The 17,396-nt window shown below is 44.5% G+C and overlaps 1 protein-coding gene across 3 annotated transcripts in view; it reads left to right on the top strand.

Moving 5' to 3' along the window:
• PI4KA (phosphatidylinositol 4-kinase alpha) overlaps nt 1-1,870 on the top strand; it is a 171,623-nt gene extending 169,753 nt beyond the window's left edge. For all 3 annotated transcript variants that reach the window (XM_029619781.1, XM_029619780.1, XM_029619783.1), the window contains one exon: nt 1,088-1,870. In XM_029619781.1, the coding sequence (XP_029475641.1) occupies nt 1,088-1,139 (52 nt within the window). In that variant the 3' untranslated portion in view covers nt 1,140-1,870. The remainder of the gene's footprint in view (nt 1-1,087) is intronic.
• The last annotated feature ends 15,526 nt before the right edge of the window (nt 1,871-17,396 follow it).

The raw sequence follows: 17,396 nt of genomic DNA, 5'->3' as shown, positions 1-17,396 counted from the left end.
TCGCTTACCCTTTCAACTCAGTCAGCATATTGCACCAGTGCCCTGCATTTTGTTGCTAATCCCTTCAATCTCTTGTTTCTCAGATTACATCATCTTCCCTAGATAATGTATGTAAGGCAGGAGGAGTAGGTTATGTTAGCACGTGTAAAGTATGGGTAGCAGATCAATGTTTTATTACAGCATGAGTAGTGGGGTCAGTGTTTTTAGAACATGTGTATGGTGTAAGTAGTAGGTTAGTATTTATTAGAGTGTGTACTTATGCCATACACACATGCTCTAATAAATATTGGCCTGCTACTTGTACTTTATGTACTCTAACAAACACCAGTACGCTTATTTATGCCTTATACGAGCTAGTGTTTTAATATGTGTGTGTAAGGTGTGAATAGTGAATTAGTATGTATGTGTAAGGTATGAGTAGTGGATCAGTGTTAGAGCATGTATAGAAAGCATAAGCAGTGAGTAAATGTTCATAAGCACATGTGTGTAAGGTGTAAATAGTGAATTAGTGTGTGTGTAAGGTGTGAGTAGTGGATGTGTGTGTGTGTGAAACGTGTGAGGAGTGGATCAGCGTTAGAGCATGTATAGAAAGCATGAGCAGTGAGTAAATGTTCAAAAGCACATGTGTGTAAGGTGTAAATAGTGAATTAGTGTGTGTGTAAGGTGTGAGTAGTGGATGTGTGTGTGTGTGTGAAAGGTGTGAGGAGTGAATCAGCGTTAGAGCATGTATAGAAAGCATGAGCAGTGAGTAAATGTTCAAAAGCACATGTGTGTGAGGTGTGAGTATTGGGCTAGTGTTAACAAGAGTAAACCTTTGGTAGCAGATCAATGTTTGACAGAACATGTGTATAAAACATGAGTAGCGGTTCAATGTTTATTATAGCAATTGTTAGGTAGAAGTAGCAGACCAGTGTAAGGTTTGAAAAGTAAGTTAAATGTTTATTACAGCATCTGTGTAAAGTAAGAGGAGCAGGCCAGTGTTTATTAGAATGCGTGTAAGGTGAGAGGTCAATGTTTACATGAAAACATCTTTTCTGATTGTGACAAGGAAATGTGTAACTATATTTTCTTCCATTTCTTTCTTCAGGAGTCGGACATATGATATGCTGCAATATTACCAGAACGATATCCCATATTGAGAGCTGCCTCTCAAAGACACCCTCACCGTCCTGCTGCTGTGACATATATGGTGTAACCATACCTCTATATTTGTGTACATGACTATCATATGGTACTGCACTGTAGTCAGGCGGCGGGTACAGCCCCACCTGTACATACACCTGCTGACTGACCCTGGAGAATAGGAGTGCCAGATGAAATCCATGAGGGAGACCAAGGGGTGAACTAATTCCACTGGAGTCCTTGAGGACTGGACGTTGGGAGCATCCTGGCTTGCTTCCGGAGGACTGTGTCTGTAGAGCAGTGCATGCTGGGACCTGCCTCTTTTCCTGATCTCAGTGCTGGACATTGCCTGTCTTTGTGCAGTGATTCTTACCCATAGTGAGCCTACCGGTAATGTCACATAGCTGGTGTGGGCTCGTGCATCCTGCAGCCCACTCGCTTAGTAGCAGCCGTACCTGTGCACCGTGCAGCCCCGTTCGCTGAGTGTTGAGCCCCCACTCTTGCATCTCACTGCCCACATGCTGAGCACAGATGCAGCCCATTCCACGCACTGTGCAGCGGCTCCAATCATGTGCAGTCTAGCCCACTCCCTGAGCAGCGGCCCTACTCTGTGTTCATAGCACTATATGAAGAATCTATTTTATTTTTCCTTTTTGTGTTTGAAATCTCTATTGAAGATTTATTTAATCTATAAAATGTAATTTAAATGTTAATTAAAAAAAAAGTCAGCTTAAGTCTGTCAAACAGAGAGATTCCTGCAGGTTTTGTCGTCATCCTATTGTCTAGCTCCTTTATTAGGAAACAGCTGACATGGATACAGCCACAAGGCTCCTCCAGTAGTGACAGGTCACATGATTGAGTTCCACCTGTCCAAATATTTCTTATCCTAAAACCCCTATAATCCTACCCCAGATGTTCCCTGAACCTGCTCTGGTCTTCCTTCATGGCAATGTAGGTGTGCTGGGGGCTCTGTTAGGGGACCACCAGCACACACCCTGCTCCCCTGTCTGCTTTGCAAGAGAAGGTTCTGCTGTAAAGTGCGGATGAATTCTGTGAGGCTTTCCAGGAAGGGCCCTTATCTCCGTCTCCAGCCCTTGATCTTCATTGGCTTGCGCCAAACAGGAATGTTTCAATGGCTCCTGCTCATGCAGGACTTAACTGACTGGGACTAGGAGTGAGTGACCAGCACACGCTTTTGGTGGCCTGATGTATATCTTGTGTGTGTTGTCACCAGTCCCACCAGCATGATGCGTGAGCAGTATCTGGAGAGACACTGGGGACTTCATTACTGTTCTGCTGTCCTCCACTAGCAGTGCTTTGCCTAGGGAGCTGGGCTCAGCTGCACCTGCAGTCTTTATCTCAAAATAACTCTTTGCGCATTTATTAGTCTCAGAAGTGAATTAGGCATGAAATAACAGGACCTCATTAGAGAACTTTTGTCTCTGGTAAACGTTCTGAAATCTCATTAAGAAAATCCCAGATAACGGCTCTGAAACCTCATTAAGAAAGCCCTCAGTTCAGGTCCAGGCTCTGAAATCTCACTAGCTGCTTGGTTATGACTTGAAGGTATATTTAAGAGGTGACTCCCAGCTGATGATGCTCTGACCTTCCTCCACCACTCCACCATTCCCTGAGCTCAGCTCTGCTGTTTCTGCATCTTACAGGGTGGCACGTTATGCTCCCTGCAGGGGTTGGGAGGATTTTAGTGTTACTGCCTGGCTCACTGTTTCAGCCATGACCATGCCTTGCACTCTGTGAGAGAAGTGATGTTCTGCAGGTCTCAGTGGGCTCCAGCCCAGAAGTCTCTGCACTCCCATCGCCCTCTTGCTACTTGTAGGCTAGTTATTTAAGCTGTTTCAGTAGTTTGTATGGCACTAGGTCAGAAGGCAGTAGAGTTCCCTGTCACCTCCTCTTACCCCCATTTTTGTAAAATTTAAAAAGCTGGTCCTGTTGAAAGTTTTTTTGAAATCAGAAAGTGGCAATGATCAAAAGGAGCTGAGAGTGACTATAAGCTCCCCTTACCCTCCACCAGTTCTGTGCTTAACACACACTAAGTGTATGCTAAAGTTTAGACAGCTGTATGTGTAGGGCTGTCCTCCTACTGAATCCTCCACCCAAGCAAGGAGCATCCTCCGAGCCCTGCTTAGCAGGCGGGACTGTGCTCAGTACATGACGCCACTCTGCTTTCCTCTTTTGTACAACGTACCTTGTAGCATTTATAGGAGCAGTAATGGAACAGGCAGTCCTTGCCCACTTGTAAGATTTACTGGAAGACTATGGGGTCCTTGATAAGTTCCGGCCAGGTTTCTGTTGGGAGCACAATACTAAGATTTTTTTTTTTATTCCCTGAGTATGATTTTGGATTGGGGAGGTCCAGTTCTGTTGATCTTTTTGGACATTTTTTCAGCATCTGATATGCTGAATCACTTCACCTTGCTGAGCCGTTTAAGTGCGCTTGGGTTGGATTCTAGGGTTGTGCAAAATTTTCTCTTTTCTATCTGACCACCCTCAACAAATTGTATTGAGTAAGCGGTGTCCTTGGGGGTTCCCCAGCATTCAACACTCTTGCCAGTGGTGTTTATTATTATTTACAGACTACCAGTGATCTGTTTTGCTCTTTAGGGGTGGTTTGCAGTTTTTCCATCATTTCCGACAAAGAGTCCCCAACTGTCTCGGGGATCCCTATAAAACGCAAATTGTCTCTGCGAGATCTATTTTCAAGATCATCCAACTTTTGAGGTTGTGAATCTCGATCTGCTTTTAGTGCAGTCACTTCAACCTCCAAGGCCCGCACGCGATCTTCCGTGGGCGAGACTCCGGGTCTGCACTTCTTGAAGCTGCTTCCCGGTTTCTACCAGCAGTGAAAAGCTTTGTCTATTTTCGCATAGACCTTGCCGAATTTGGATTCCAGTGCAGCTACGAGGGCTGCTACCATCTCGGTGCTTCCATCTTCCTTTGTGCCCGGCAACGGGGGAGAAAACTAAGAGGAGCCGCCCTTTTGAGCCCCGCTGGTTTCAGCCTGTCTCTCTCGCGGCGCTGGGATTTTGAGGCCATATAAAACAGCAGATAAATTTAAAACCCCACCATTTCCTCGCTGCTACTGCAAGATGATGTCCCAAGTGAAATTTGGGGAAATCTTCACACTGGAAACGCTCAAAAAAAAAAAAAATCAGGAGGTAAGGGTGTGGAGCTATGAGGGCACACGACCTACTCCACCATCGCATCATGTGACCTCTCTTCAAAGTCATTTTCATTCTGCTCATCTAAGTGATGTTTTAAGACAAGCAATTTCTGATAAGAACTAAGGCAGGTGTCAATTTTTGAATAAGTGGGGGAGGAACAGATTCTAAAACCACTGCCAGGGAATTTTCTCTGTCCAAGTTGTCACATAAATGCTGCCAACAAGATTCAAATTCAGAAACACCCACTCCAGCACATCATAGAGTCTAAGAAACTGCATCAGAAGGTGAGAATTCAAAGTAAAATCCAAATGATCTGTGATCTGCCTAGAGAACCAAAGTAACAGAAATATTAGAAAGCCTGTAAGAGGAAACGGGAGAATCTCAAGAAGTAAATCCAGGATCTGTCCTGCAGCCAAGCTGGAATCACTGTTCCCTCTAAGCTGTGCAGGCGCACACAGCAAAACATACCACACACAAGAAATCCTGATATTACTTGCATTATACTGGCTCATGGCACACAAATTTGAGCTCGCCTTTATGAAAGATTGCACAAAAGAGAATTCTTGCACATGTAGCCTTTCAAAAATTAGAGGTAGCCCTGGTTTTGAACCATAAGCATCTGCCAAAGCCCCAAAACACATTGCTGCAAAAAAAAATGAAAATCATCTATAAAAAGAGCTCTGGTTGATTAATATGTAAATTAAAATCAACTATGATCAATACATCTGTGAGAAATTATTTTCAGCAGCTAATTAGCTTACGTGAAGAATATTGTACCGCAATAGAAAGTACTGAAGCAGAGAATCACTGATGATATTAGTGTAATTATTTAATATTAGACCTATAAGTTCTGAGGGTAAATATGCCATTTTTCTTAGCCTGCTCGCAACAAAAAAGAAGCCTTGAGATCAGATTTATTAAAGAGCAGTTACTCAAAAGGTTAACTGTGCAGATATCAAAAGAAAACAGGACAGTAGCGACTTGGACACACTTAACTGCTTGCTGATGTTATAAGAACAGACAGTTGGGACCTCAAGAACACTTGGGAGTAGGCCAGAGAAGAAACTAGAGCAAAGGTCAGAAGAATTAACATAAAAGGAGCAACATGAGACAAAGTGAAATCAGAGAAAGAACAGCTCAGAAGAAAAGCTTTTGGATATTACCAGTGGTTAATGAAGTACCTGGTTTCCTGGCGCTGTGTTCCTGTATTTCCAAAGATATATCAGACCCTCTCCCCCCGCAGCCAGAGACTGTCTCTTTACTCAGCCACGTAAGGCTGAGCTCCGATGAATTAAAAAAAAATTATACAAAGATTTAGAAGGAGATCTTTTGTTGTGCAGGCCTTCCTCCTCCCCCCCAGTCTCTGTGCTTGGTGCACTGGTCTGAATTTTGTCCCACTCCATGGGAGGTCAAGGGATATGGGCAGCCTTGTTAGTTGAGCAGCCTCCTTAGGCTAGGCCCCACTTTGAGGCTTTTTGCTACATGCCACGTGGTAGGCCACAACAGCATTTCACATGCTTTGGCAGCTGCCCTCTACAGGATTATCGGCCCGGCATGTGCGTCCAGGTTGTGGCGCCTAGTTAAGTGTACCATACTGGCCACACACTTACCTCTGCGCACAAGTTGGGACTGTGCACGCCTAAGTTTTGGATGCATAATTTTTTTGTGCGCCTAGGTTGAGCACATGTAATAAAAAAAAAAATAAAAGAAACACACTCTTCCACCCACCTTTCAGTGCTCTGTCGGCCATAATGGTGCCTGTACCTAAGAAGCCTAAGTGTCTTTCTCTTTGCACTGCTTGTCATATTTGGGTATCTCAGCCAGACGTACCTTCTAATTTGTGCCAGCGCTGTTTGGAAGCTCGGGAAGAATTGTCTTCCTCTGATTTCACTAAGCCTGGTTCTTCTCAGCCGGAGGTGGGTCTGGGTACAGATGGCTCAGGTGGGGCACCTAATTTTGAAACTCCCTTAACTGGTTCCTCAGCAGGGGAAGGTAGTGCAGTGAGTACTCCTCAGGTACCTCCTGGTCTGGATACTACTTCTTTTTCCTGGGTAGAATTTTTCCAGTGGTTGCAGTCCTTTCTTCAGGTGCAGTCCTCAGCCTTGTCCAATGCTCCTAGAGCAGAGGTGCAAGTAGGGACCTTGCCTGGCCCTTCTGTTAAGTGCCTACAGTGGCAGCAGGGCTTCTGGATAGAGATCCTGATGGCACAGATAATGACTCCAATCCTGTCTGTCTTGAGGATGGTGAAATTCCTCCCAGATTGAAACTGTATAGAATGATGTTGCAGTTCTTTCAAAGAGATGAACTACCACCTCGGATTTCTCAGACCTTGACAATGCTTGGTGTTCCTGGGGCAGATTCAGGGTCTAAGCCAAAGAGAAATCCCATTTTGGTTTCATTATGTAAAGCCTCTTGTTTTTTCCCCGTAGTGGAGGCCATTCAAGAATTGATTGATCTTGAGTAGGGTGCCCCAGAGGCTAATTTCAAAGGAAGTTGGGTTTTGGAAGGCCTGTACGCTCTGGATTCCAGTGGTAAGAGTGCTTACGTTTTCCGAAGGTAGATGCACTTGTGCATGCAGTCTCCAAGTGGACCACTATTCCCGTTGAAGGAGGAGCGGCGCTGAAGGATGCTCATGATAAGATTGAGACTATCCTTAAGCAAGCATTTGAAGTCGTGGTGGTGACCTTGCAGATCTCTTCTTGTTGTTCCTTCGTGGCTCACTCTTGTTTGCTTATCTCCCAAGAAGTTAATAACTCTAGGGTAAACTCCAGGGCAATTATAGAACCAGCTGCTGCCTTCTTGGCAGATATGAGCTGTGATTGGTCTGCACGTCGGCCAGAGGGGTAGCCTAGATAGTAGCGGCCAGGCCTTAGTTATGTTTGAGGAATTGGTTGGCCGATGCAATTTCCAAGGCTAACAGCTCGCTTTTCTTTGGCAACGAGTTGGAGAAACTAGCCAGTAAGTGGGGTGAATCTCTGGTTCCTCGTTTGCTAGAGGATAAGAAACAGGTGCAGTGCGAGAGGTTGTGCTAGAGGATTAGAGAGTGTTTTCGACACTAAAGGGGAACGAATATTCAGAGGACTCGACCCTTTGGGTAGGTCTCAGTCCTTTCATCCCTGACAACCCAGAAGAGGTGCAGGCTCAGGTAGTGGATCCTCCTGAGCCTCCCAATGAACATTTGCTGACCTACCCCCGGGCAACAGGAGATAGAGGGATGCCTATCCCTCTTTTATCAGAGGTGGGTCGCAATCACATTGGATCAGTGGAGGTGATATGAGGAGGATATGCGATGGAGTTTCGCAGTGTTCCTCAGGATGTGTTCATGGAGTTTCCCTGCCACTCCCCACAGAAGAAGCAGGCAGTGGAGGGGTATTGGCAAGGCTTCTCAGTCTGAGGGTTATGGTCCCAGTGCCCACATCTCAAGAAAATACGGGATGATATTTCATTTATTTTGTTGTGCCAAAGAAGCTGAGCTCTTTTCATCCCATTCTGGTCCTCAAGGGCATCAACAGTCATCTGCGAGTGAAGCATTTTCACATGGAAACATTGTGCTCAGTGATAATGGTCGTGCAGTCGGGGAATTTCTGACCTCTCTGGACCTGTCCAAGGCGTATCTCTACATTCCCATCCAACTAGAACATCAATGCTTCCTGCGATTCGCCATTCTAGGACGGCACTTTTAGTTTCAGGTACTGCCCTTTGGTCTGGCCAGCACTTCCAGAACCTTTTCCAAGGTAATGGTGGTGGTTGCAGCAGAGTTGAGGAAGGATGGAATCCTAGTACACCCGTATTTGGACGACTGGCTGATTCGCACTAAGTCGTTGAAAGAGAGCCGCCTCGTGACTCACAAGATGATTTCCCTGTTGCAGGAGCTCAGCTGAGTGGTGAACCTTGCCAAGAGCAGTCTTCAGCACACTCAGTCGCTGGAATACCTGGGTGTTTGGTTCAACATGAAGCAGGGCAAGGTGTTCCTGCTGGAAGCTCAAATTCAGTAGTTGTTAGCTCAACTCTGGCTGTTGCTGAACAGTCTGCACATGACCATATGGTCTTACCTACAGGTCCTTGGCTTAATGACAGTGACTCTGGAGGCAGTACCATGAGCGAGGGTGCATATGCATCCTCTTACAGCACTCCCTGCTTTCTTGGTGGAATCTGCAGTCTCAGGACTATTCGATTCGGTTCCACCTGCCAATGGAGGTCTCCTCCCAACTGCAGTGGTGGCTGCAGGTGGATCATCTATGGAAGGGAGTTTCCCTATCCCCACCGGACTGGCTAGTACTGATGACAGATGTGAGTCTCCTTGGTTGAGGAACTGTCAGTGCAAGGGTGCTGGCATGCAGAAGTGTCTCTCTGGAACGCCAATCGGCTGGAAGCCAGGGCAGTCTGGTTGGCATGTTTACAGTTCAGCGACAGGCTACAGGGTCTATTGGTCTGAATAATGTCGGACAATGCCACGACTGTGGCTTACATAAATCAACAGGGAGGTACCAAGAGCCAACAAGTATCGCAGGAAATAGATCAAAAGATCAAGAAAATGTGGAAGAAAGATATAGAAATAGTCTCAATTACATTTAACAAGGCCTGTGGCACCCACAAGAACTTCCCAGCACACCTTGATATGTTGCCTCTATAACTCATATTACATGTTATGCATGCCAGGAAGGAGCTCTTTTGCACAATGCAAGCATTAACAAGAGCAATAGCAGTAAATTTGAGAGATTTGAAATTATTCCCAACATACTTTGAGCTACAAGTGAGTTTCAGTCCTGTCCTGGTGTGCACAACCCCATTTGGAGACCCTGCCCCGAGAGAATGCCCCCTGGTTTATAGTGAAAAATACTGAGCATTTCATTTTAAGGTCTTTTAGTAAATATTAGGGATGTTCATTAATTTCTTCTGTTTCGGCAGGTACCCTCATGCCTCGCCAACTTTCTAGTACACGTGGGGAAACGGAGTATGAGTATATTTTTATTAATGAGATACACGCATACTCTCCGTTTCCCCACATGTACTAGAAAGTTGGCGAGGCATGAGGGTACCTGCCGAAACAGAAGAAATTAATGAACATCCCTAGTAAATATTTCATTAATGCTATTATACATTATTAAAATCTTTAATAAATAAAATATATCACCTGCCTCTCCCCCATATACTTTGTGTAACTATACATAATTATAACAATTCAGAATGGTCTCGAATGATTCCCTATAATCTGGTTCTTCAATTGAGAAATAGTGACTACACCAACAGCCTCCTGAGCCCTTTCTATAGCTGCTTGGCTAACCTTGACATGGATATTTAGCTCCTGAACAAACACAGAAATGATGGCAGAAAAGGATCAAATGGTCTAACCAATCTGCCCAGCACGCTTAAGATCATACACACCAGTGAGATTAGAGCCAAGTGCAAGCTACCAAAGATTGTATTAACTGATTTTGCAACACCTGGTCGCAGTTCCAGCCAACTGCCAGTAGGTGGAGACACAAGATAAGTTAAAGTGCAGCTGCAGCAAATGCAGTCAGCTGGGCTCATGGGAATCTTGAGAGTTTTCTGTTGGTGCACATGTTCCAAATGTGCTAAGAGCATATTTAAATAGTGAAATTAGATGTGCCACTGTTTACTATCATTATTATTATTATTGATCATTTGTATGGTGCATATCAGATACACACAGCATTGTATAGTGACAGAATGCACTGGGAAGATGCACACTTTCTTCAAATCCTATAATGATTTCTCTGTGTGGTAGAGCTGTCAACTAGCTCCATTGGTTCAGGACATGTTGATCCAGTCCAGGATTTACCCCATTGCATGCCTGAACCTGGTAGTTGATTTCTCAAAAAAAAAAAAAAAAAAAAAGCAAGACTTGGTGTATGCAGCTGGGTACAACCAAGACAGATTTGTAATAGTTTAGTGGCCTGACAGTTTGCACATGGGTTGCCAAAATAAAACCGATGGAGGGTGGTTTTCAAAGGGACTTATGAGGATAAAACTGTTTTACAAAATTGCTCACTCAATATGCAGAGAAGTGGCTGTGCATGTGGCATAAGTTTACCTAGACGTTCCCAGGGGTGGGAGGGGTTCACACTTGGGCACAAACATTGGGGGTAAATTTTCTCAGCGAACCACGTACCTGCAACGGTGTGTGGGTACATTTGGTGGCATAATTTTCAAAGTGGACTTATGTGTATAATTTAAATGCACATATTTGCCACCTAATTTAGGCAAGATGTTACAAAATTGCTTCCAAAGTAGTTAAAATAAAAAGAGAAAAATATAAAAGCAAAATTACAAAGTTCAGAAAGGTCTCTTGCTGTGTCTGTCTTGTCAGCTGTTCAGGTCAGAGCATTCAACTTTCAGTTGTAAGTTTCCAGGAAGCAAGAAACAATCCAAAACTGAACCAAACCTTCCTCCTTGGAGTACCGAAACCACCAGAAAGAGATCCCATTAAATAAGAATAAAACACTAGTTACCTGCTTTCACCAGCAAACTTACAAGGGGCAAAAAGCATCCGGAACTAATGTAGACAAGCCTACAGGCTCCAGGATGGTGGGGATATCAGAGCCCTGCCTGAATTTCTGGAGAAGTTGCATTCAGCACTCAGTAAGGATTTTGCAATAGGGTGGGTGTACCATGCCCCAGCAAGCCCTGCTGACCCTGCTAATCAGCACAGAGTGCTCTCATTAAAAGTTAGAAAGAAGGCGTGGCCTAGTGGTTAGAGCAGTGGTTCTCAACCGGTGTGTCATGACATACCAGTGTGTCGCCACACTTCCCAGCTACTCCCCCTACCCGAGCAAAATAGGTCCTCCGCCCGGGCTTAAAACGCTGATAGACCAGGCAGATCATGGCAGGACAGCTGGAGTCAGCAGCACCGGCATGCTCTCTTCTTCCCGCTCCCCCCCTTCCCCCCCAAGGCCCGGAAGAGGAAGGGCGTGGGAAGAAGAGACCATGGTAGTGCGGGCAGCGTCGGCCCGAAGAAGAAAAGATGAGCAGCGCGGCTCAGAGAAAAACGAAGAACAACATCGACCTCCGCGGCCGATGAGGTTTGGACTGTTCAGCTTGGAGAAGAGACGGCTGAGGGGGGATATGATAGAGGTCTTTAAGATCATGAGAGGTCTTGAACGAGTAGATGTGACTCGGTTATTTACACTTTCGAATAATAGAAGGACTAGGGGGCATTCCATGAAGTTAGTAAGTAGCACATTTAAGACTAATCGGAGAAAATTCTTTTTCACTCAACGCACAATAAAGCTCTGGAATTTGTTGCCAGAGGATGTGGTTAGTGCAGTTAGTGTAGCTGGGTTCAAAAAAGGTTTGGATAAGTTCTTGGAGGAGAAGTCCATTAATGGCTATTAATCAAGTTTAGTTAGGGAATAGCCACTGCTATTAATTGCATCAGTAGCATGGGTTCTTCTTAGAGTTTGGGTAATTGCCAGGTTCTTGTGGCCTGGTTTGGCTTCTGTTGGAAACAGGATGCTGGGCTTGATGGACCCTTGGTCTGTCCCAGCATGGCAATTTCTTATGTTCTTATGTTCTCCGTGACGGCTGAAACTGAAGGAGGTTGCTGCTTCCTTTAGGATTGGAAGTGGAGGAGGCTGCTGCTGTTGCAAGTTTGGTGGGGGGGAGAGAGTGAGTGAATGAGCAAGCAAATGTGTTTGAGGTGCTGTGTGTGTGAGTGAGACAGCATGTATGTGAATGATTGAGGCCTGTATATGTGAAAGAGTGTGTGTGTGTGATGAGAGCCTGTGTGTGAGAGACAGCATGAATGGAAGTGTATGACTGAGAACCTGTATGTGTAAGTTTGTGACTGAAAACTTCTTTGTGTGAAAGAGTATGTGTGTATGATTGAGATCCTTTGTGTGTGAGAGAGATCATGTGTATGTATGATTAAGAGCCTGTGTGTATAAGTAAGAGAGAGAGCATGTGTGTCTGTGTGTGATTGAGAGCTGGTTTATGTGAGGGAGCATGTGAGTATGCGATTGAGAGCCTGTGTGTAAATGAGAGGAAGAGAGAGCGCATGTGTGTAAGCATGTGAATGAGAGTCTGTGTGTGAGAGAAAAAGACAGCCTGTATGTGTGTAATTGAAAGCCTGTGGGGCAGATTTTATAATCTGCCCGTGTGTGGGGTACATTTGTGCATGCTACCCGGCGCGAACAAATGTACACCCGATTTTATAACATGCTCGCGCAGCCGTGCACATGTTATGAAATCCAGGGTCGGTGCGCACAAGGGGGTGCACACTTGTGCACCTTGCATGCGTCGTGCCGGCACACCATCTCCCAGCACGGCCCCTGTGCCGGAGGCTCGGAACTGCCCCCGGACCAGCGCCCTGCCCATGGCCCCGCCCCCTTCCCACCCCTTTTTCAAAGCCCCGGGACATACGCGCGTTCCGGGGCTTGCATGCGTTGCCGAGCCTATGCAAAATTGGCTCGGTGCGTGCAGGAGCAGGTTTTCAGGGTTACGCACGTAACCCTTTGAAAATCTGCCTCTGTATGTGTAAGCGTGAAACGACAGACATGTGTGTAAATGTATAAGTGAGAGAGAAAAAGCACGTGTATATGTGAGCGATTGAGAGCCAGTGCAAGAGAGAGAGAGAGGAGAAAGTTGCAAGCAAACCATCCCTCCTCCTGCTAATTCAAAACAATCTCAGGGCACCTGGATATCAAACGTTCCCAGGTATGCAGAGCAAAACATTTTTTGTATCCTTATTATTTTTCATTATTGGGCCATTATGTCTGCTATTTTGAAATATTTTATTGGTATCTAGAAAATTTTGATATGCGTTTTTAATTATTGGATATTCCATTCATCCGCTGTTTTGAAATATTTATTTATTTATTTATCTAAACTCTTTTCTATACCGTCGTTAAGCTAGAAGCCGTCACAACGGTTAACAATAAGGCACTTTTTGTTAGTAAGGTTTTACTGCTACTGATTTTATATTTCTTGATTTGTTTTATAAGGATGGGTGATGTTTCTTTTTTCCTTTATTACACTGCATACAGAGACCCTGGCTTGTTGCAGTTTCCAATTCCGTTTTTGTCTGCATGCTTCTAGTTATGCATTTTGGTCTCTTTATTCTTTGTTAGGTGAGGGTCAGCACATGTGATTCAGGTGAGGTTTTCTGCTGGTGTGTAGTTTCTGTGTAGGGCTGTATAGCAGCCTGACTTGGTCCGTTTTCCTAATAGGAGATGTATTGGTGTCTGAAGGCCTGGTGTAATATCTTCAGTGTTGCCTTTTCTTAGGTAAGGTGGTTACTGTTTGAGTACTGGAAATTGGTGCTGTTTTGGTGTGGGATGTTTACCGTTTATGCAATTTCTGTTCAGAAAGAATATGTATCTTTCCCTTATGTCATTCTTAAACAATAAAAATAATACTGGGCCTTTATTTTTTTATTTCCGCCATGAATTGTAATGAGCAGTGGTCTGTCAGGTGTGTCATGATGGGAAAAAGGTTGAGAACCACTGGGTTAGAGCAATAGGCTGTGAATAAGGGAAACCACTGCCACGCCTTGTGGCCTTCAGCAAGTCACTTTCAGGCCAATGCAATATTGGCACGGGGAAAACGGGCGCTCATGATTGAGTGTCCGCACTCCTAACGCGCGCCGATCAAACTCTCTGGGGCGCCTGATTTAATATTTAAATCGACTGCCGCGGTACAAAGGAGGTGCTAGGGGAAATTGTGCGCCTCTAGCACCCAGGAGAAGTGGCTGTCAGCAGGTTAGGAAAACGGATACTCAGTTTTATGAGCTTCCCTTTTCCTAACCTGACAGCCGGCACACTTTTTTTTTTTTTAAAGGTTCTCCTTTTTGTTCCTCTGACAGAAGTGCAGAAAAGCAGTATTTTCAGGTTTTCTGTACATTTTTTGGGCTGCTCAAAAATTAATGCCTGTTCCGGGCAGGCATTAATTTCTGAGGGTAAAAATGTGCATGTCAGGCGTACATTTTATTTTGCATTGGGGGAGAATAGGTAATACCCTCATCAACAAGCATTTGCATGCAATGAGTGCTATTAGCTTTGTGTAGGTTGGGCGTGCATTTTGGACGCACTAATCCCCTTACGCCCAAATCTTCAAATACCAGTGTGCGTAAAGTCCAGCAGATACGTGCATGGCCAGGCCGAGCGCATTTTAAAAACTGCCCGGCCCTGCGTGGATCTGCCGGTACACGCAGAAATGCCAGCAGAGCAAAAAGGGGAGGGCCAAGAGACAGGGAGAGAGCTGGCTAGGACAGCACCATTTTGCAATGTCCTGGTGACTCGCGTGCCGGCAGCCAGCCAGCACATGCAACTTACTTCAACTACCAGCAAGCTACACCCATGCTTATTTGTTTACCCAGCCTGTACAATTCAGTTCTTGTTGGCTGTCTGAATATAAATCCACTTTTCTTCATTCCCCCTGCCATTGAAGCAGCGAACTGCGCTGCATATGTATTTTAAGTGAAGTATCAGGCTTTATTGATTGGGGTAGTAACCACCGTAACAAGCAAGCTACACCCAAGCAAGCTACACCCATGCTTATTTGTTTACCCAGACTATGTAATTCAGTCCTTGTTGGTTGTTGTCTGAATATAAATCCTCTTTTCTTCATTCCCCCTGCCATTGAAGCAGTGAGCTGCGCTGGATATGTATTCCAAGTGAAGTATCAGGCTTAATTGTTTCATAAAATCATTATAAATACTACAAAATTCCTCAGCAAGGCTCTTGTTAGGATCCAGTAAATTCAATCACATTACACCCTCGCTGATTTCACTACACTGGCTGCCAGTACAATCCCGAATCTATTTTAAAGCGTTAACACTAATATTCAAAATCTTTCATTCTAGTAACACCGGTATGATGGGTGTGACATTACAACCATACACGCTGCAGAGAACTCTTAAGATCCCAAAATAAAGGATTACTGACTGTTCCCACAATACGAAGCACACACCTGACACTTGTAAGCAATCATGTGTTTTCCATAGCAGGCCCAAAACTTTAGAATTCTTTACCTGAAATATTATGTTTGATTCCAGATAGAAAGAGATTTAAATGTGAACTAAAAACATGGCTATTCAAAAATGCATACAACCCAACTTAAAACATCAGGGGACCAATGCAAAACAGTGTGCTCAGCCAAGAGCACTGTTTGACATGCATTTTGGATGCGCATCCACAGCCCCTTATAAGGCGATTAGCGCATCCACAACGCCAGTCCAATGCACCACGAAACTAATAGTGCTCATCACATGCAAAAGCATGTTGATGAGGCTATTATCTATTCTCCCTCGATTCAAAAAAAAAAAAAGTGCGTCCGATGTGCACATTTTTATGCTCAGAAATTAACGCCTGCCCAGAGCAGGAGTTAATTTCTGAGCAACCCAAAAAGTTGTACAGAAAAACAGAAAATACAGCTTTTCTGTACATCCTCCAACAATATTGTGGCGATGTTAAGTTGGAGAAACCAAAAGTTTAAAAGTTTAATGAGCGTCTATTTTCCAAACCTGTGGCTGTGCACTGGTTAGGGAAACAGACGCTGGTAAATTGAGCGTCCATTTTCTTAACCTGCGGACAGTCGACCTCTCCTGGGCGCCCGCTGCCAAGGAGGCACTAGGGGTGCGCAATCGACCCCTAATTTAAATATTGCATGGTGCACCCAGGAGAGGAGCCTGGGCGCTGAACACTGAGTGGCTGCTTTCGGCGCCCTTTTATTGCATTGGCCCCAGGATGCAGAGATCTACAATAACTTGTAGGACGAGATACTGTTTGATCCATGAGAAACAAATTAACGAGAGACTGTAAGAATCTCAATCCAACACACAGAATCTTATGTGAAATTTATTTTATTGTATCCATTTCTGTATTTCACGTCTTGATGTCCTTGATCTTTAATTAATATCTATTTGAACAATTCAATTGATGGGAAGTATTCATATACAGGCATTAACGTCCATGTAACCCATCATTATTTGCTGATTTAAACCTATGAATTTTATTATTGTATACCGTTGTGATCTTTACATGGAATGATGGTATATAAAATGTCTAAATAAATCCATTTATTGCACCTGAAAAATTGTTGTAAACTGCCTTGAATTAAAATTGGAAAAGCAGTCTAGAAATACAAAATATTAAGTTGCTAAACTCTAAGCACGAATACATTTTAATCCTGTTCCTGGCTCACCAAGTCAGTGAAGTATCCTACAAGTGGAAATCATGCTTTCCCCCCCAAGTACAGTGGTTTAACTTTCTACCTATTGTGGAACCATAAGCAAGCGAGTTCATGACTTTCATAATCTAATTAGCAGTCATTATCCCACCACTTGATACTGAATTAATATTGGAGGGGTGGGGGCGGAGGGCAAGGCCCTTCTCAGATGGACTTCCTGACAGCTTACTCAGAAGAATGCTGCCCTCTCCATGGGCTAGCAAAGAGGCTCTACCTGCGGCCCTCCAGCCAATCTGAAACCCCAGGAGCGTGGGGTCAGGCTGCAGCCTTTTTCTACTCTTCCTGTTTCTCTTTTACAGGGGTTGCTTTTTCGCGCTTCAGATCTCCCTGTTTCTGAGTGAATGTGAATCTTAACTGCCAGGCACTCTCGCGCTCCGCCAGCCTCCTCATTCTGACTCCCTGGCAGACCTTACAGCAGGCTGGGCTTCCCGAACCTGACCTGGGGACCTCACAGCCAGTCAGGGTTTTCAGGACAGCCACAATGAAGATGCAGGAGAGAGGTTTGCATATCCTCAGCCTCTATGATATGCAAATTTATCTCCTGCATATTCAATGTGGCTGTCCTGAAAACCTGACAGCTGTGGGGGCCGAGGACAGGTTTGGAAAGTCCTGTCTTACAGGCTGCTGCAATAAAGGGTGCAGAGTACAGTGCATTTATCATACTTTTTTGTGAGTTAAAATAATGACCAATTTAATAAGGATTTAGCACACAAAAAAAAAGTGCATTAAAATAGTACTCAAAAGTGAGCTAATTTCAGTGGCGTTTCAGCCAAATGTATGGTAATGACTGGATTAGGTATCAGCATCCAGTGCAGAGAAGTCCATTCATAATTAGTGCACTTTTCACTACCCTTTTCATGCTGAATTTTTACTTCGGAGTCTGAG

The sequence above is a fragment of the Rhinatrema bivittatum genome, chromosome 11, assembly GCF_901001135.1.
Source record: "Rhinatrema bivittatum chromosome 11, aRhiBiv1.1, whole genome shotgun sequence".
Taxonomy (NCBI): Eukaryota; Metazoa; Chordata; class Amphibia; order Gymnophiona; family Rhinatrematidae; genus Rhinatrema; species Rhinatrema bivittatum.
The sequence above is the reverse complement of the archived record's forward strand: the minus strand, read 5'-3'. Positions and strand labels throughout refer to the sequence as shown.